The 20,803-nt window shown below is 42.6% G+C and overlaps 1 protein-coding gene across 2 annotated transcripts; it reads right to left on the bottom strand.

Moving 5' to 3' along the window:
• Positions 1-468: 468 nt before the first annotated feature.
• On the bottom strand, positions 469-14,907 carry LOC148038609 (uncharacterized). 2 transcript variants are annotated; one of them, XR_015690439.1, is made up of 3 exons: positions 14,400-14,907; positions 1,649-1,879; positions 1,271-1,552 (listed from the first exon to the last, which is right to left on the bottom strand). XR_015690439.1 is itself a non-coding variant. In XM_087675450.1 (2 exons), the coding sequence occupies exons 1-2, from the start codon at positions 14,444-14,446 to the stop codon at positions 486-488; spliced, it is 636 nt and encodes a 211-aa protein (XP_087531576.1). In that variant the 5' UTR covers positions 14,447-14,907; the 3' UTR covers positions 469-485. The 2 variants fall into 2 exon arrangements, 1 of the variants encoding a protein (XP_087531576.1); XM_087675450.1 differs by lacking the exons at positions 1,271-1,552; positions 1,649-1,879 and adding an exon at positions 469-1,074.
• Between the last annotated feature and the right edge of the window lie 5,896 nt (positions 14,908-20,803).

A 20,803-nucleotide genomic window follows, 5' to 3' on the forward strand; every position in this document is an offset into this window, starting at 1 on the left:
CATCATGCTAAATACTTTAAAGTCAATCGAGAGAAATGCACTTCTTACCGACTCATGCCATGTGGAGGGTGGCTGTTGGCATTAATCCATCTCTCCTTCCAATCTCGAATAGTTAGAGATTGTGGAGTCATTCCATTATTAGGGTGAACATATTTGGGATGGTCAATAGGAATAAATTGATGATGATTGTCGTAGATAACCTTCTTTAAACCTACAGGCCTAGAGGAAACTAGAGAGGGACCGCAAATAGGACATGCATGATATCCTGACGTGGTTAAACCTGAAAAAACAAGTGAATTAATCAAATGCAATTGATTCAAGTCTTGAATTTCAAATATAGAGTTATATACATGTATCTGAACACTCTCCATATCCTGGAAAGTCGTACATGGTCCACAATAACATAGCCTTCAATGTGAAATCTCTAGAGGATGCAAATGCACTTGTATCTTGCACCTCAATACCTTCCCATAACATTTCTCTAATCAGAAGTAAATGTCCATGTTTTTTACCTTGTGCTTTCCACTAATCAGAAGGGACAACATCACATGTCCCTTTTTAATTGCCATAGATGGAGGAATATTATAGTTCACCAATACCATTGGCCATACACTGTATGATGTACTTTTGATGCCAAATGGATTGATTCCATCCATACCTAAACCAAATCTCAAATTTCTTGGCTCTTCTTTGAAAAGGGGCCACAAATTATCTATATGTTGCCATGCGGGTGTGTCTGCAGGGATCTTCCATTTTCCATCACTTGAACGATGACTAGCATGCCATGACATGAGCTTTCCAATAGACTTACACTTGAACATAAGTTTTATACGTGAAACAATCGGAAAATGTCGTAAAACCTTACGAGGCACATCCATTGACTTCATCTCCACTTCGTATCTTGATTCGCCACAAACAGGACACTCTCGTGCGAACTCATGAAATAAGACAAAATCATTGACACATGCATGGATCTTGACATAATCGAGGCCTCCCAGAGATGTCAAGTAATGTCTTGCTTGCTCTCTTGTAGCTGGCAATTTGTTTCCTTTTGAAAGCATTTGTGATAATAACCTACATATATTTTAAAAGTGAGTTAAAAAACCACCAACATATATTTCTGTCTGATTTCAAAATAGAGAGGTTAACAATTAATATTATGATTCATATATAAGCCAAACTGAATTGATAGCTACTTCAATAACGCATCCAAACTGACATTACTCCATCCATAAATTGTTTGCAAGTTAAGTATCTCAAGGGACGCACGAAGAACGGAGTACGTACAACCTTCATACAACGGAGTAGATGATGTTACATATAGTGGATCATGTGGCTTCGTAGAGTGACCTTCTCTCTGAACCGGTTGTGAAAATAGATGGTGTACCATGTTGTCCAAAATCTCATCCTCTACGACTTGATGGGGCATTTCATGAGGGCTACTATCATGGTAGTCAGTCTCTACTCTTCTTGAAGACTTTGCCTCCTCGCGTCGACATTTTGCAGCCTCTCGACGCCCGAGAGGGAGCATCTGAGGATGTGGCACCGCATCCTTCTCAACCACAAAAGGGAGTTTCATGTACGTTGATATATAATTCTCATAACATAGACTAGCAATCTTAGTGGTAAAAAAAAAAACAATGAATACCGGTGATTTTTCTTGGTCCCATTCTCCATACAAGCTAAGGTGTGACATTGCAATTCAACGCACATGCTCGATAAATACACCCTCGACAACGATCACACATACATCTAATTTTTCGTCGTAGCCATGCATCTCAATTATGAAGACGCAATGTTTCATCCTCACTTGAGGATGTGCTCATTGACTCACCAGCTTGCACCGCACTAGGTGATGACGACGTCGACATAATTAAACCTAATTCATGACAACATCAAAATATTTGTCATTCATATGTTTACATAAGATCTTAATTTTAAATACACAAAAATCAATTTCCTTCGAGCTCACGTATCTGTCAAGATGTATTTGAGAATTGTTTATTTTTGTGTAGAAATTCGAAGATATATAAATCCCAAATGTGCGTCTACCTACGCGTCTATACTTGCGTTTAAATTCGCGTCTATCTGAACAACAGACACACATATACACATGAAAATAGATGCACACGTCAAAATTCAAACCATATTTAGATCATTTCTTTTCAAACTGCGCCTTTCCTTTCCTGAGTTTTTTGTGGTTCTGAAGCTTGAGTTTAGCCGACATGCAGTCTCTTCATGCCTCACTTAGTCTCTTCATGCCTCACCTCCTCATGACTCACCTCTTCTTTCATTTCAAACACAGAAGAAGGGAAAAAGGAAAGCCAAGGAGAGGAAGAAAGAGAGAACAAGAAAGAGGAGAACAAGAAGAAGCAGCAAGCAAGCAAATAAGCATCACGGGAGGGTAACTTACCAAGGAGAGGAAGAAGGAGAAGGAGAAGCGCCACCACCCGCCACACCAAACACCCAAGGTGTCTCTCTCTCTCTCTCTCTCTCTCTCTCTCTCTCTCTCTCTCTCTCTCTCTCTCTCTCTCTCTCTCTCTCTCTCTCTCTCTCTCTCTCTTGTTTCTCTCTTCCTCTCTCTGCTCTGTCTGTGTATTGCTCATTTGTGATTCCATTATAATGTATTGCATTATGTAAATCCTCAATGGCTGTCGTCGGTCTAAAATCGGCCGACCCAGCGCATCTGCTACCGCGTCTACATCTCAATGTAGATGCGGACATAGACACGCTAAAATTGTCTCCTCTTAGTGCGTCTGAGAAAGCGTCTTACAGCGCGTGTGCTGGCGCGTGTGCTCTACAATGCACACGCAATGATACATGCGCTGCACAGAAGTTTGACCTACAGTGTACACACAATTTTAGACGCACATTGACCTGGCATATGCGTCTGGCAGCGTGTCTGTGCTGTAGGTTAGATGCGTAAATAGACACACATTGACCTACGATGTGCATCTGGCAGTGCGTTTGTGTTGCAGGTTAGATGCGCAAATAGACGCACATTGACCTGGAATGCGCGTCTTACAGCGCGTCTGTGCTGCACATTAGATGCGCAAAGAGACGCGCTGGACAAAAGATGAGCAGCAATGTTATGTCAAAGGCTTAAAAACTGCAAGGTTATGTCAAAGGCTTAAAAACTACAATGTTATACTTTTATACACATTAAAAATTGCAAGGTCCTATTGTGTGACATCACCTAGAGTAGAATCTTGTTGCATGGTATTGATTAACTCCTAAATAAAAGTCTAGTTAGATCTAAAAGTGACAAATTAGAAAATGGTATACTTTTATACACATTTATACAAACATTGCATTCTTTACATAAAGTGAGATTGAAACTTATGTGTTCTACATGTGGATCTCGTGAATTAGAGCCCTCACCTAGGCATATAGGCCTCGATGTGCCCTCTAGTCTATGGATAGTCACCGCCACTCCTCATCCATGAGTTGCTTGTACTGCACAATATCCTCCTATGTTTTTTGTATGCAAATAAATTTGTCTTTTTCGTGTGTGTTTTTTGCAGATGTCGTATCCTGGTTCATCTAGCAATGACCCAGATGTGGATCGTATGAATGATACATTGGCCTCCTTTGGCAGGGGGGTCAATGCATTTTTTGGAGGTTTTCCTAGTAGGGAAGACTTCATGGGAGAGATGACCACACACCTTGGCTGCTCTCCCACAACGAACAAGGTGTTCAGTGTCATGTCTGGGACGCCTCTAGCGTCTTTGCCTGGCACTACGTCCCAGACTCCACATGCAGGTACTCCACATACAGGTACTCCATATGTAGGTACTCCACATACAGGTACTCCATATGCAGGTACTTCATATGCAGGTACTTCATTTGCAGGTGCTCCACATGCTCCACGTGCATTAGCTGAAGCACAAGCATCTGCAGAAGCACGTGCATCTGCAGAAGCTCGTGCGTCTAGCGAGGCAGAGGGCAGTCGACAGAGAGGAAGGAGGGAGAGTCGAGGGGGAGGAGGAGGGTTGTGTGGAGGTTACCTAGGAGGTGGGGAGCGATCACCCTTGCCAGTAGATCATGTAGAGGAGGTTCTACACCATTACTATAGAGTTACAAATGCCAGTGGCATCTTTCATGATGATGAGGGAAGGGATGTAATGGAGTACATGAGGAGCGTCGTGCATACGACGTATAAAGATTGTTTCATTGCCTTAAAAATTTAGAAAAGTGGCTTGTGGCAGGAGGTGTTGAGGGCAATCCATAGGAGGTACCCAAATCCTGAGGGTCAACGATTCTTGGATGATTGGGGATGTACAAAAAATGGGGAAATGCTTCACAACAAAAGATCCCACCTCATGACACGGGCCAGGGACTCACTGCGGAGGCTAAAGGAGGGGCGTGGAGCCTACAGCCAACCACCTATGTGCGACCGCGTAGAGTGGAAGAAAGCCAAGAAGAAAGCAGTTGAGAAAGTGAAGAGTCGCCAGCACGCAGAGGCGTGACGGATCCAAATGGAAACCATGGGATCGTCGCATTACGAATCGGGCGGCAGAGAGTCGTGGGAGGCAGAGTTTGTAAGTATATTTTGATTTCTAGTTTTTTTAAATGTACATTTCTTTAAATTCTTTATATATTTTAGTCTAATATATTGTGACGTCTAATTGTTTGTATATCTCTAAATGTTTTGCAGACTACCATCATTGGTAGGACAACACCTACCCCTAGAGAGGTAGGTTACCATCGAGGCCATAACCGCACAGTGACATGGCTTCACTTTTATGAGGAGGGTCTCATCACTGAGGACCAATACAACCGGGCCATGAGGATTCGACAGCCAGAGGAGGTATGTTTTTCTTACTTTCCTATTAAAAGTGTAACTAATTATAACTTTTTCTCCACCTTATCTATGTAAGCAACCTTGATCTTTTGTGTGTGTAAGCGAATCCGGATGTGGAGCACAGCGAGGAGGGGGATAGCAACGCTAGTAGCCATGGTGGTACTAGCGAGGATGTTTTCTCTTCAGATTCGTAGAGGAGCACCATACCTCCTCATGAGGCTTTCTTTTCTTGTATATGTATGATATCTCTTTGAGCCTACTGCTTGCGGCCACACTTTAGGTCGTAAGCACTCAAAACTTCCCTTGTAAATGCTTTGATATATAATGAATACATGGACTTTTACTTTCAATTCTCGTGCCCGTAAGATACATTGTCTTTTTCCCAAATACACAATCTAATGTATGGGAGGGGAAAAAAAAAACCAGAGAGCATGTGGTTGCACATGCTCTTTGGTTTTTTTTTCCAGTTCTATTTTGCGTGTCTATCAGTGCGTCTAAATTGCAGGTAATTCGCGTTTATTCGTGCGTCTATAATGCAGACTACACACACTCATACACGCGCTGCATAATTCAAATTGAAAAAGAAAAATAAATATATTTTTTAAAAAAATATATTTTTTTAAAAAATATATTTTTTGTTTTTCGTTCGCATCTATCAATGCTTGTAAAAGTGCGTCTAAAAGCGTGTCTATATGCATGTGTATATGTGCGTCTATTGCGCATCTATTTGTGCGTGTAAATTCATCAATACATGCGATTATAGACGCGGAATGGTAGACGCGCAAATAGACGGGCGGATAGACGTGCCTGTAAGTTTTTCTCTGTGTTCAAAAATCGTGTCTAAATGTGTGTGTATAAGGCCTTTTTGTTGTAGTGCTTGTCCTCTTCCTAATGCCATCACCGGTATTGGTTGATAGTCCATAAGGACTGCATTGCCATTGTCGTCGTACGAGACATAAGGGTATGCATAAGTCTCTTCCTCATTCGGCTCTTCCACACATAGTGGACTGGAGCGTCACTCAATAGATGGGTCATGTAGGGACGACGTGGTCTAGGTATGCATGTAGGGTTTATGTCCATCCTAGGAATTGCCAGCTTAATGTCGTTAGGTGCAGAAGGGCCAATGGGGCTCCCCTTTTGAAGAATGGCTATGGCCTGTTCACTAGGTAGGGCTGGCTATATGGTTGCAAGTACGGAAGTCTTCTTAGTAATCTACAATGTGCGATGTCGTGACCGAACCTACTGCAGTAAGCGCAAGATCTTGACCTAAGGTCTTGACACTCGGCTGGCAAGTGGTTTTTGCCATAGTATATGTATTGGACGTGTGGGCGCATTGGTCGTCTCAACATGTCTTGTAGCTTGGCTATCTCAATCTTTACATCAGCCAAGTCCTTGTGTCGGTGGCTTTCCCCTTATTTTGGGTGGTTGGGCCTAATCGTTTGCTAGAGGTTGAAGCTCTCTCTCAGCTCCGCGAGTTGGTTTCTTCTGTGTTTAAGCTCCTGGATCTTCTCTCTTTCAGCCAATCGTCAACTTTGATGGCTTCCTCAAAAACCCTAGCTAGCACGTCTTGCTGCAAGCTTGAGTTACCTGCCAAAGCCTTATACAGTTCCTCATTTCGAATTCCACTAATACAGTTGACACTGCTCTTTCAGTTGCTCGTTTGCCCGTAGGGATTCTCTTGAAGAGACTCCTCACGTGGGTCATGTAATCACGAATGTCCTCCTTCTCATTCTGCTTAACATTCATTAGTCGCACTAGCAAATTTTTGGAGTATCTAGGCTCGGCAAATCTCTTGATGAAGAGATTCTTGAGGCCGTTGAAGTTGGTTCGCTCTACGGCATCTAAACTCATATACCAAGTCCTACCCTTGTCACCTAAGTAGAGCTCAAACGATTGAGAGCACTAAGTCACGTTGGTAAGGCCGTTGGCTTCGTAGACTTGCTCGAATTGCTCTACGAAACTGTATGGATCATCGTGGGGCTGGTACTTGTCGAGCTACTTTGCAATGATTGGAATTTTGGACTGGCTCTTGGAGCCTTGGTTTGCTCCTAATCTTAATAGCAGTGATGTCGCTAGTGATGTGGCACTTTGCTCTACTGTTGTGTTGTTTAGCAGTCGCTTCACGAGAAGCTCGCTAAGTGTTAAGTCTCCTTCTAGGGCTCTCTCGTGATCAGTTTGGTTTCTACTGGCTAGGTTTAGCACCCTACTTGTCCAAATTGTCCCAATTGTCCAAATTGCAGGGGCCAAGTGGGTAACTTGGAGAGACCGATGCGCACGGGCCAAGGGCCGAATGGACGACTCAGATGGGCCGAGGTGCTGACTCGGATGGGCCAAAAAGGTCCACTCAAACAGGGTCACTCAGACGAGCCGAGGGAGTCTACTTAGACGGGCCAAGGCACATAGGCGAAGGGCCAATTCAGGTTGAGTGTAATGGTTGGCCGAGGGCCGAGTAATATCACTCGGACGGGCCGAGTAGGGTTTTGGGCCAAGTTATCCAAAAGACAAAGGGCCAAGGGTTGATTCTGAGACTCTGCCCAGAAACCGACTGCTCGGGCAGGCAGAGTTGTGCGTGACGAGGCAACACCGAGGTAATTTTGATCGAAACTTACGATTTAGCTAATCATTTCACACACAACCTTCCAAATCACAACTAGGGTACAAGGGGAAGTGATTGATATACCTAAAGTGATTGGTAGGCTCTCCGGTGACAAGATTTAATCAATTCTTTGCAAGCTCTCTCTCTCTCTCTCTCACTGCAAGGGTTGCAAATGAGCTCTCCCTTGGCCTCTTGGCTCTTAAAACCCCTTCCCGAGTAAGGTTTGGACGCTCCCAATCACTCACTTGCTGACATTAAGCATCCCAAGCAATCTTTTTGCTATTTTTTGCATGATTTGTGCCCTATTTTGCAACGGTAAACCCTACCCTTTTCCGATTCGATTTCCTAATCCTAACCTATGCTAAATGCAATAAGAATCGAAAGAAAAAAACTGAAATGATTTCTCCATGTTTTCCAATCATCAAACAAACAAAATAACCCAAAATACTTGCTTCGAAGATTAAAAAACCCAACTTCCTACCTACCTCAAGCTCTAGTTCGAGGATGAATCCCTTACTTCGATGCTCGATATGAGGCATGCAAGTGCTCAAGCTTGAATCCATTGGTCCCGGCAATGGAACCAAAATGTAGAGGGAGCTCACACTCAACTGCCAAGACCCGCGGACCGCTTATTGTTTCAAGCGTTTCAAGCAAGCTCTAATGGCTATCTCTCACCTAGCCGACGCGCCGTCGATCCTATGAGTGTAGTGAGCTTACCTTGATGCCGAAATGATTTGCCTTCTCTCTCGCACACATCGGTAGCTCCACGATCCTAGATGCTAGCTCAAGCATCCTCAAGCCTCCTCCATCTCCAAGCTCCATCCACCATAGCCGCGAGTGCAAGAAAAGAGAAGAGAAGAGAGGAGAAGAAGAGAAGAAGAGATGGTGAAGAGCTTCACCCTCTTGATCCCTCACTCCTACACACTCACTCCATCACACTCCCTCTCTCAAGAGCACACACAAGCAAGGAGAAGAGAAGGAGAAGAGAACTCTTGTTAGCCACACATCAAAAGAATGAGCTCTCATTCACTTTTTGAACTTTATATACAAAACCCTAAATTCCGATGGGCATCCATCCCTTTTTTACATGACCGGCGGTTTTGGCAAGGTCCTTTCTCTATTTCTCTCTTCTAGCCTTATGCCTCTAGCCTACACCCGTCTAATATTTTACAATTAGCACAGGAGGGAGCCTGATGCTCTTTTACAACAGTTTTTAGAGCTTTTTGAGGCACCTTTCATTTAAATTTGTGCTTTTTGCCCCAGCTTAGCTTTAGAGGCCGCCTACATGTGTTTGCTCTTTTTCCATCTTTTTTTCGCTTTTTCCTTCATTTCTCCGCCATCTTTCTCCGCCACTTGACTTGGGGTCAACAAAAGGGAGAAAACACAAATGTGCACACAAGTGTATATATATAGGGTTGAGTATGCATGTGTGTCAAAGTGGATTAATGCTAGGTGCATAGTATCAGTAGGCAAGCATGCAATACTTTGTGCACTAAGTGAGGTTGATAATGTGTGCTAGTGTAGGGGATTTTTCATGTGTGCATTGTGCATTGTGTACTAGTGTGGAGTGTAGTTGCATAGATATTTCTAGAAACCACCTTTGTTTCTGCTTCTCCCCTTGGTCCCCCCTTGCAAATAGGATAAGTGCAAGCATAAAAAGAAAAGAGAAAAAAAGATCTAGCATGTCCAATGCATTGTTAGTGTTAAGGTGCATAGTGATGTACAATGGGTGATATATACAAGTGCACACGTACATGTGCAATAGTACATGTGTGTGCATATAGTATCCATCATGCACATACACTATGCATTGTGCAGATACACAATGACATTTGTTATTACATTTTGTTTGTGGTTCATGTAAATATTTGTATGATAAAAGAAACCCAAGTAGCTACTAGGTGCATTATTTCAACTCAAAATGGAGCCACAATTGTGCAACATATTGCAGCTCCCCTAGATTTTCTCATACCTTCAAATTACACATTTATATGTGTGTGTATACATGCATCTACTCTATGCAAGATGTGCACATAAATCTAGGTCATTTGATAAACCTTTAAACACACTTATAGACATGACCCGAAGTTTTTCTTTCTTAATTGACAAGACATGTCTATTGGCCAGCAACATGCATGTTTCTTGCTTGGATGATGATGTTGTTAGAGAAACAAACTTTCATGTAGTGCATGTTTGGATGAGGGAAATATGCCGCCAAATAAGAAAAGCTTTAAGCCAAGCACTACTTTATTGCGATGCAAAGCTACAATGAGTGTCCATCTAGTGCTTTACTTGAGTCATAATAAAGAGTAGGATGTAAATGAGAGGATTTATAGTTTGTGTTATGATTGTCAATTTTGACTCTATGGATCCCATCAAATATGCATTTTATGACATGTCTATTTGTTTAGCGTCGTTGTCATTTCCAAGGGATAGAATCATTTCCTTACACTTCATACTCTTTTTTAAGTCTCTTCTTGGGATCTATGAACCTATATTCTCTCTATTTATCCTATTGACTAAGGGTGAGTTGTACTAAGGGACCACTGGGGTTCTCCCTCACCCAATGTAACAAATCCTCCTTCTGAGGCCCGTTATGGGGCATGCAACACCCACCCCATGGAACCTGCCTCATGAGGGATCACCCTCTAATCAGCGGTCCCACAGTTTTGCGGAAGCGTATCATGACACGACACAGAAGGCAAAAGCATAACACGTCATGAGCTAGCGGAAGCGTAACACGTCATGGGACAAGGTAACACGACATAGAATGAAGGTAACATGGCATGAAAAACCACGGGTCCAAGTGAAGGCCCGAATATGTATTCCAAGGTGCAACTAAGGCACGAGTATATTTACAAGAAAGGATGGAAGGCTTGCAGGACAAGATTTCACGTGTAGTAGGTGGAGCTATGAACACGCATCACATGACACCATCACATGGGTGAGGGAGCTCAAGGAGGACTACCCTCATACACACCTACCCTTGAAAGAACTCGACGACCATGTCGATATTTGAAACTAGACTCAAAAGCCACTAGGGATGGTGTGATGAGACTCAAAACTTTAGGGGTCTAAACACGTCTCACTATCAAGATGGCCAGTGTCTACCCGCTAGACCTAACCTATGACAAAAAAATTTGGGGGTCTTTGTCGACTCACTATCAAGTTGACCACTGCCCACTAGGTGCCATGCCCACTAACTCGATTACAAACGTGAAACATGGTCTTCATTGACTCAAAGGAAATCACCCACTAACTCAATTTACAGATGTGGAGTGATGCAAACTAGCTAACTAGGAAGACAACTAATAGTGGAAACACTTCAATTCGTTCATCTGTTGACCAGATTTACAAGCACAGAATGGAGAATAACCAAGTTAAAACAAGTTGTGTTCACTTGCTATAACGGATGGTCCTGATAGTATGAGTGTGCAGAAACTGCCAGTGGACTTGAGAAGCGAGGTGAGTAACTCAGCTTGGAGTGTGCCACGCCATGAATGCAAGGGCCCAGTAAGCGGCGCCCTAAGTTAGATGGCCCCAATTGGCCAGATCTGTCAATCCATGAACCAAGTGAGAAGGGAGGCTTCAATTGGCCTGATCTGTCAATCCGAGAACATAGGTAGAAAGATGGCCCCAATTGGCCAGCTTTGTCAATCCGAGAATACGGTAAGAGAGAGCATATAACCATGATGGAATGGCCGCACCTCTTTTTCTGTGTGAGGCAGCATTTGACCACTGAAAAGTGACCGCATACCTCAACTTGCGCGAGGTGCACTTGAAAGACGCACCTCCCCTTGAAAAAAGTTGGGCTTTGTAGGCCCAAGATTTTTTAGTATACCGCCGACTTGCAAAGGTGGTACTTCTCCTTGCATGTAAAGCGCGATTGGAAAGGGGAATGGCCATTCTTTTATACTCGTGGCTACGCGAGTTTTTGACTGCTCTTCTGGCAGCTTGAACAATAGCCATTCATTTATACTCCTAGTGAAAGGAGTTCTTTATCCTTCGGATCTTCATCCTTTTCAGGTACCATATAGTCACAGGATAAGTGTCCTTTCTTTTATCCTCCTGGCACAAGGAGGTTGGTAGATCTGCATGATAAGCAGGGAAATTAGATGTTTCTTTATTCCCCTGTGGCAAGGAGTCTTCAACATAGTCTGTATAAGCAATGGCCTTTTCTGTATCCTCTTGGAACAGGGAGTCTTCGAAAGAATCATTGTGGAAATTAGTCGTTCGTTTATCCTCCTGGTTAAAGGAGACTTTAAAGACCTCAACTTGGAATGTGGCCGTTCATTTATCCTCCCGGCTCAAGGAGTCTTCTATATGGTATATGGCCATTAGTTTAATCTCTCGACTCTAGGAGTCTTCTCGGGTATCGGCATGGAAATTGGACGTTCATTTATCCTCTCGGCTCCAGGAGTCTTGAATACATGATGTGGCCATTCGTTTATCCTCCGGACTCCAGGAGTCTTCAACACAAGATGTGGTCGTTCGTTTATCCTCCCGGCTCCAGGAGTCTTCAACTATGTCATCATCTATATGTGCATTTTCGATTTTCGACTCGTCCTCTTCTGACATGACCATGGCCTCTGGCAGCTTAACGATAACTCGGTCATGCAGGTTCACATCTGACTCTGTGCCATACTGAGGGTCACCAACTTGCGAGCTCGCACCCGGCTTCGTCTGGCCCCTTTTTCCCTTTAGGGCCTCTGCCCATCGCAGTATAACCTTTGCCATGTCGGTCTTCTTCGAGACGGAACAGACTGATCTCCCATGTTTAGCATCATCATTCTCATCTTCATCTGTTTCCTCTTCATCTGCTTCATAATCTGCATTGTGCTCTTCATTGTCATCATCATCATCATCATCTTCTTCTTCTTCTTCTGCCTATTCATCACCACTGGACTCCGAAGAGTCATCTTCATTAGCACCTGACTCCGCAGAGTTGTCTTCATCTTTACTTGACTCCTCAGAGTACTCATATTCATCATCATAAGACTCCGAAGAGTCATCACTATAATCACTGGAATAATTGTCACTCGAGCTGGAACTGGGCTCTTGGCGACGTGGTTTGGGTTCTGGGTTTGGGTGGGTAGTCGGGGTCGACCTGATCACCTACTGTGAAGTTGGACGTAACAGATTTTTCTTCTAAAGCTCTGATGTTGCCAGGTTGCCTACAGCAGCATATGCACCATAGTCTCTAGCAATCCCTCTCTTCAAGCTGCTCTCATGATCCAGGGTATCCCAATCGCCCACTTTCAGAAGATACTCACAGTAGTGTATAATACCTACATTCTCAATTTTTAATTCTTTATGGCATAATGCCAGTCACTGTAGACTTCATCGATGCGTGATCGGTCCAGCTCCGACAGCACCGTACCAAGGGGCTTTGTTTTGCCATTGATTTTATCCACCTTAGTTTTACATAACTCCACTTTGACAGACTCCATCTTTAGGTAATCTACTAGGAGGCGCCTCTTCTCTGCATACCTCCATTCAATTTCTTATTTTCTGATGGCAGCCTTCGATTTTCGCACAGGAGAAATTTTTCTTTTAGCAAGCTCACTCACTCGGGGGTCATCATGTACCAGCCGAGGAGTTTGCTCTGATACCAAGTGTAATGGACCCTCTTTCCGAGGCCTGTTATGGGGTAGGCAACACCCACCCCATGGAACCCGCCTCATGAGGGATCACCCTCTAATCAGCGGTCCCACAGTTTTGCGGAAGCGTATCACGACACGACACGGAACGCGAAAGCATAACACGTCACGGGACAAGGTAACAGGTAACACGGCATGAAAAACCATAGGTCTAAGTGAAGGCCCAAATATGTATTCTAAGGTGCAACTAAGGCACGAGTATATTTACAAGAAAGGCCGGAAGGCTTACGGGACAAGATTTCACGTGTAGTGGGTGGAGCTATCAACGCACATCACACAACGCCATCACGTGGGTGAGGGAGCTCAAGGAGGACTACCCTCATACCCAACAACATCCAATAGTGTCACTTTGAGACCTCTCCCCACTAAGAAAACTAAGCTGCCATGTTTCACTTATGATTGACTGATTTTGCTAGTCCAATGTTGAAATGCTATCCTTCAGAATCCTTGTACTCACATTTTCTACGTGGAAATTCTAAATCGGAAATTGAAAGATGTCTCTCGCGAAGCCAAAAACAGTAGTCATAACTAGGAAAGGGGACCTTCTTACTATAAATTAAAAAGTTATGCCTCAGTAGCTGCTCCGACTTATGCAGCTCGTGAAGTATGCCTAGTTCGCATCATCGCGTGTGTAATAAGGGGATAGGAACGCTGACAAAAGACGAATTCGGGCAATTGACCGTTGAATTAACGACGTGGTGTTTTTGATCGGGGTAGGTCGGTCATCCTCGGCAATATTGTACAGGAGCACGGGATTTGACCAGTCACAAGCGGCGGCTTGAATGCCAAATTCACCACACCAAACTGTATACTCAGTCAGCAAATGGAAGGGACGACCTGCAACGGAAGGGACCGGTTGACCATCCATATGATCGATGTCAATCTAGGTTACTATAAAATCGTATTGATTGCCTCTCGGAATCCCAGCCGATCAACATAGTCTTAGATCTGCAGCACTACTGATACAACTTATTAATCGTTATATTAGGCAACTGCCTATAGATTGATCAGAAAGGGTGCTGCAGAGAGAAAGTATAGGCCCTAAGGTTCCGACGTACTGATCGAATTATACTATCTGTAATGCAAGTGGGTTATAATTATAATACGGGTGCTCTAATTATGCCTACCGCGATTTCCCCCTCCAGCCTTGTTTCCATATTGTTAGGCGTGCAGATTATAACTAATGCGTTACTGCTAATACAGCCCATCCGAGCGGGCTCTCTCTCTCCTACCTCCTTCTCAGAAGAGGTGATCACCACTCAGGAACATAATGATCGTGCTCTTCACGACAATTATCTCCGTGATAAATATGATGCAGAATTGAGTACCAATATATTACCTGGCAAGGATCGACGGCCTGATCTTCTTGAACGCGATCATCATCATGTCCTAATTTCAGCAGGGACGCGGCCTCTGATCGGCTGTGGCCATGATCAGATAGGCGCCGATCAACCACAGTTCAGCGATGTACGATCCAGCAATATCATCTTTAAGTCATTTCCTCCTAACATTCTGAGGGGCGGCCCAAGCTCTCATCCCAGCTCGCCCCACAACTTCGTCATCCCTAACCCCAATAGAATGATCAGATCCCCCGCATCGACATCATTTTCCTCATCATCATCAATGGATAATCAGGACAATGAATTGGAAAATGATAGCTAGTGGCATGATTATCTACATCCGTATCAATGTAAACATGGTCAGGACTGAGCGTCCAGCTTAGCCAAACGTTGTGAATAGGCGATGTTGAATCTATATCTACAGTTCTATTCTATATCTATACTACTGTGTCTATACTACTATGGAATCGTATGACTGATCCTAACCTCCCAGAATTTTTAGTATTTTAAATTAAAAATTTAAATAAAAATGTTGGAACTTAGAGTGAGCACTGAATTAGGCCTTGGCTCCCACCGCTCTCGCCAATTTTCTCACTTACCAGTTGTCTCTTCTAAATATGGCATCGGTTCTCTCTCTCTCTCTCTTTGCGCGCCAACCTGATTACCTCTGCCCGCCACAGTTGCAGGCGCTCATGTTTTTCTTATCCTCTCTCCCTCTGTCGAATGAATTAGATCCATTCTTTGAGCCTATAATGACGGGCACGAGTTGGAAGTGGATATGCATCCCCATCACCGCTTGCTTGTTGATGGAGAACAAACGATTGACTCAGAAGACATGGCTCGAACCCACACAGAACAACTTCTGGACGAGAACAAGGCATCGGCTTAGAAGACACGGGCTCAAACAACTCCTACGCAAGGGGAGTCTGTAGATTGCAACTTTGCAGCTCTGTGAACAAATTTGAGAAGTTACTAGACGTCAAAGAAAGGCTCACATCGTGCATGAAAGAGGTTGCGGGAACCGGCCGAAGTGGAGCTATTCATTGGGACAGCCATGGGTGCCCGTGACGAAGACGTGGGGGAGGCATGCATGCATGCTGGGTTGGCCAAATTTCTCTTTCGTTGTCCATGGATGGTCTTGAGGAAGGCGTGAGGAGCCATGGATGCCCGTAACGAGGCGTGGGGAGGGCGCGTGCATGCATGCGTTGGATATTCATCTAATGGTCGTGTGTGAATCAAGCACGTCCAGAGCACGTCCAGTTTGAAAGCACACATGTCCAATCTTTATATATTTCGATGTAACCATTCATTAATTTAAAACATATCAGAGAATGTTCCCCGCGTACTCTATATTTTCGAGTTCTTTTTGTTTTCTACATGGTATCCAAGGATAATTGGGTCAATCCCATGTGCATGCTTGCAATCAGTGAATCTCCTTGTTATCACAGATAATCAACTCCTATGTGCTAATCGCGAAGGTTCCCAGATCATTGCACCCTCAAAGTAATGGCTTTTCAATAGATTGGCAGCCATGGAATCCCCAAGTGGTGCCGAGATTGTGACATCCTCATCCCATTGAAGGGGAGTAAAGGGATCAATGGGATGAGAGATAATTTTGTTAGCATTTGTTGCTCTTCAACTCTAATCATTCACTGTAGAAGAAGAATATGAAGATGAAGTTATTGATGCTGCTAATTATCAAAGCAACATTAGATCTGGGTTGAATGCATTATCATACATGTAAAAATTATAGCACATAGCTCTAAGGAGTGAAGCACTAGGAACCCTTAGGGAGAATGGGGTGCATCTTAATTTTAATTCTTTTGTGTAGTTGAGATATTCATACTACTCCCATTAAGGGGAAGTGTTTGATATTCATCTAATGGTCATGTGTGGGTGGTAACTGTTCAATCATTATATATTTGGATGTAACCGTTCATTAATATAATAGAATAGATCAAAGAATGTTCCCTCCATACTCTGTATTATGGAGTTCTTTCTCTTTTCTACAACATGTTTGGTCAGCCAACTATGAGGTTGCAGATTTCTCTCTTGCTATTGTGGAAGCCATGGATGGCCATGAGGAAGGTGTGGAGCAAAAATGCATGCTTGCCGGGTTTGCTTGCCATGAGGCTAATAATCTCCTAGTTGAGCGCACCTAAAAGTCTTCTCTCTCTCTCTCTCTCTCTCTCTCTCTCTCTCTCTCTCTCTCTCTCTCTCTCATGCTAGGATTTTGTTAGCTAATCATTGAGAGGTACGCAAGTAGATGACACAAGTGAGCATTCTCGATTAGCATGTGCTGTTGTGGTGGCTGACCTTCACCATGCCTAGCCCTATCTAGGAGCTCCCCTTGCTCAATCACCATTATTGTGGCTATTTTAATTTAGGTAAAAGTGTTGTGGTGCTCGACCTTGGCTAGTAGGCTTGAAGGGAGTCTTTGGCACCTGGGAGCCTAGCAGCATAGGTGCACAAAGAGCACAATGGCTAGAGGGATTTTGTATACATACATGCAAGATGCAACAATTCTTGGTTGAGTGCATGGGTGTTTACAAAAATGTATATATCATTATAGTCTAAATGTCGAGAGATGATCAAATATGGATCTTTAACTTGTGATTACATTTTTTTAAAAAATGGTTCTTTAACTTGTGATCATATGTACCTTTTGTCTATTCTTTTTCTTCTCTTCTATCTCCTATTTTCTACTTCTTCTATCTCTGATTCCTAGTGGATACGACCTTTCAACTAAAGCCCTTCAACATTGGTAAACTCGATGTGAAAGTTTATCGGAAGGAAAGATAGGATGAGAGAACCTTCAAGCACAATTTGTAGTGATGTTTTGTAGCAGTTAGTGTAGAATATGAACAGGCGTATGCAGGTACAACAACAACAATAGGTGATGTTTTGTGGTAGTTAGTGTAGAATATCAACATGCTTATGCAAGTACTACAACAACAATAGGTGATGCAGACTTCTACTCAAACAGAAATTGTTATGATGAATGGTCTGCAACAAGTAATAGAGTGTGAGATGGAGTTGTTTAATGGTAGAAATATATATGTATATTTGCATGCCTATGCCCAAAATATGGAGTTCTTTGGGGTGGCTTAACTTACATGGAGCGAGTATTTTGTATAAGTCATTGTACATGAATTGAAAGCCCGAGTTATTGAATTGTATATGTAGGATACTGACTGGATAGCTTTCAAGAAGACACTCAGAGAAGAATTTTACATTGAAGAAACCTTTGATCATCCACAAGACTTTTCGAGGAGTGAGTTCTAAACCCAATAAGGGTCTTGTGGCTTTAGAGTTATTAAGAGAATTTGAAAGTTAGCTCTACAAGCAGTAGAACACTTGAGCTTCAAGAGAAGCTTGATGATTTGTTAGAGGATTATACTATAGAGACAGGGCTTAAAATGAAGTGGAGGCATGTTACTTTTCTCTTAGAAGAGATCTTTTGTCAATATATATGGCTGTGTGGGAAAAATTCTCGAGGGGGTCACTCATGAATATATGTATATATAACGTGAGTTCAAAATAAGGGGTTTTTAAAATAGCATTTTTATACATTTTTTACATATAGAAGGGTGTCATATAAAGGGATTACTTACAGATTGAATAGAAAAGGGTTATGTTTTATTCAAGAAAAATTCACAGATTAGAATATTTATAAATAGGCCATAAATGCATGTTATATAGAGAATATATATATAGTGAATCCCAGGAAAAATTACAACAGATGAGGGTGAATTGGATGCAGATGAAGTCTCGGGTAAGTTACTCATCATCAATATATGTGTGTATCACGTGGATTCAAAATAAGGTATTTTTAAAATACTATTTTTATACATTTTTTACATATAGAAGGGTGTAATATAAAGGGATTATTTACAAATTAAATAGAAAATGGTTATGTCTTATTCAAAAAAAATCACAGATAAGGATATTTATAAATATGCCTTGAACACACGTAATGTAGAGAATATACACAGTAACTTCCTCGAGGATGAAGTCCATGATTTCTTTGCATGGTTGGGGATAAACCTCTCTTTAACTTCAGCTTATAACCCTAAAGGAAATGGGGATGAAAGAGGTCACCCACCTATTGTGAGTGAAGGCATTGGCAAATGCATGTGGAGAGAAGGTAAAAGGAGTGGCCAAGATTTCTTCCTTATGCTTTGTGGACTGACAAAACAACTCATAGTGCTATTATAGGATATATGCCTGCTAAATTGATATACAATCAAGAACCTATCATATCAATAGAAGAGATGATAGTCACATGGAGTATGCTACCTTGGGAAGATGAGTTGAATCGAGAGGAGTTATTGGTTTTATGTATTAGGCAGTTGGAAAGAAAGTCAAAAGACATAGAGGTAGTAGTTGCAAAGTTAAGGGCAACAAGGATATAGAACAAGAAACGGTTTGACAAAATACATAGATTAAGGCCAAGAACCATACAAGATGGGGATTCGGATAGCAAACTGGACAACCAACATAGTGCCATGTATAAAGTCTCCAAAGGATGGTTTGGACCCTACATGGTAAGATAGGTGTTTGATCATGCTACTTATGCATTAAATGAGCTAGATGGGATAGCCATAAAACTTTTGATAGTAGGGAAAATAATCAAATTATTTAAGTGGCTAGAATCTACTACCTAAGAGTTGCTAGAATTGGAAGAAACTAGTAGCCATGATATAAGGGCTAGCGAGGAAGATATGGAAGATGAAGAAGCAAAGGATATGGTTGTAGAGGATGAGGAGGACTCAGAATCTGGTGACAACTAGGACTTTGGCATATATTGGAGGATGTGTAGTTTTAGAGGGGGTGGATGTCATGCCGCTATGCAAATATAGTGTGAAAAATCCTGGAGTATATCATCATCTGACTTTTCATGAATCTAGAGAGTCAATGTCATCTTAGTCATTGGTGTTAGTTTTCCATAGTGTGGATAGGTTAAAAATATGAGATTTTTGGACAAATTTAACATATTTTTGATATTTTGAATATTATTTTTTATAAAAATCCTAAGAATGTTGTTGACCCCAATAGAAGAAAGCAAAAGGAAATAAAAAATACGCAGGGCAAAGGTGAAAAAAATATAGCTTGACTGAAGAAAGAATAGGAGAAAAGGCCAAAAGTGCAAGGGCAACCTTAAAAGTCCAAGGCAACTGCAAAAGGGAAAAAGTGCATTTTAAAATACAAATGCGTACCCTAAAATCTTGTAAAAGAGTGCCAGGTGGTGGAAAATCCAAAAAGCTAAAATAAAAGACAGAGACAAAGGCCAAGGAAAGAGAAATGGAAGGCAAAGGCGCACAAGGAAAAGCGCGAGACAAAACTCGTGTAAAAGAGCGCAAGCGCATTGCGGTTTAATTCAAGGAGCGCTCTCACCCGTGCAATTTGTAAATATAGATGGTGGTGGAAAGGAAGCTAGGAAGATAGAAGGACAATGGGAAAAAGGGTATGATCGCCCAAAAAAGGATTTAGGGTTTTGTATATAAAGTTAAAAAGTGAATGAGAAGCTCATTCTTGTGTGTGGCAAAAAGTGGCTCTCCTCTTCTTCTTCTTCTTCTTCTTGCTTGCTTGAGCTTGTGCTTGAGAGAGGGAGTGTGAGAGTGTGAGGGAGTGAGTGTGTGAGGGTGAGGGACCGTGAGGTGGAGAAGCTCTCCATCTTCTCCTCTCTTCTCTTCTCTTCTCTTGCTCGCAGTGATGGAGCTTGGAGTGTGGAGCTTGAGGATGGAGCTTGCTTGAAGCTTGCACTTGGATCGTGGAGCTACCAAAGTGCACGGGAGAGGAGGTAGCTCGAATGGCATGGAGGTAAGCTCACTACACCCGTAAATATGGATGGCGCATCGGCTATGTGAGAGGTAACCATTAGTGCTTGACTTGGAACGCTTGAAACAATATGCAGTCCGTGGGTCTTGGCGGTTGAGCGAAAGCTCCCACATTTTGGTTCCATTGCCGGGACAAACGGATTCAAGCCTTGAGCACTTGCGCGCTTCAAATCGAGCATCGAAGTAAGGGTTTTCCCCGAACCAGTGCTTGAGATACGTAGGAAGGGAGGGGGTTGAAGATGGTATTCAATCTCCTTGGCAAGTAGGTTTTTGCTTTTTGGGATTTATGTTGTTAAATGGAGTAGTGTAGGTATTTACTTTGTGATTTGGATGCATTACAATAGAAGAAAACAAAGAAAATAAGCATTAGGATTTACTATTGCAAAATAGGGCAAAAACAAGGCAAAATTTGTGTAAGAAATGGTAAAGAGCTTGCTTGTGATGCCTAAGATCGGTAAGTGAGTGATTGGGGGCATCAATACCATACCCGCGAAGGGGTATAAGGGCCAAAAGTGGCAAGAAAGGCCACATTATGCACTGCAGGTTTTCAGGAGAGTAGGAGA

Source organism: Lygodium microphyllum, chromosome 3, assembly GCF_053477565.2.
Source record: "Lygodium microphyllum isolate KBCC chromosome 3, Lygodium_microphyllum_v1.1.10, whole genome shotgun sequence".
Lineage (NCBI taxonomy): Eukaryota > Viridiplantae > Streptophyta > Polypodiopsida > Schizaeales > Lygodiaceae > Lygodium > Lygodium microphyllum.

Coding starts and splice junctions, on each gene's coding strand:
- LOC148038609 (XM_087675450.1), bottom strand. CDS start 14,446: ATGATGATGATCGCGTTCAAGAAGATCAGGCCGTCGATCCTTGCCAG. Junction 1,075..14,399: donor AGGCCGTCGATCCTTGCCAG/GTAATATATTGG, acceptor AAATATATGTAG/GTTATTATCACAAATGCTTT.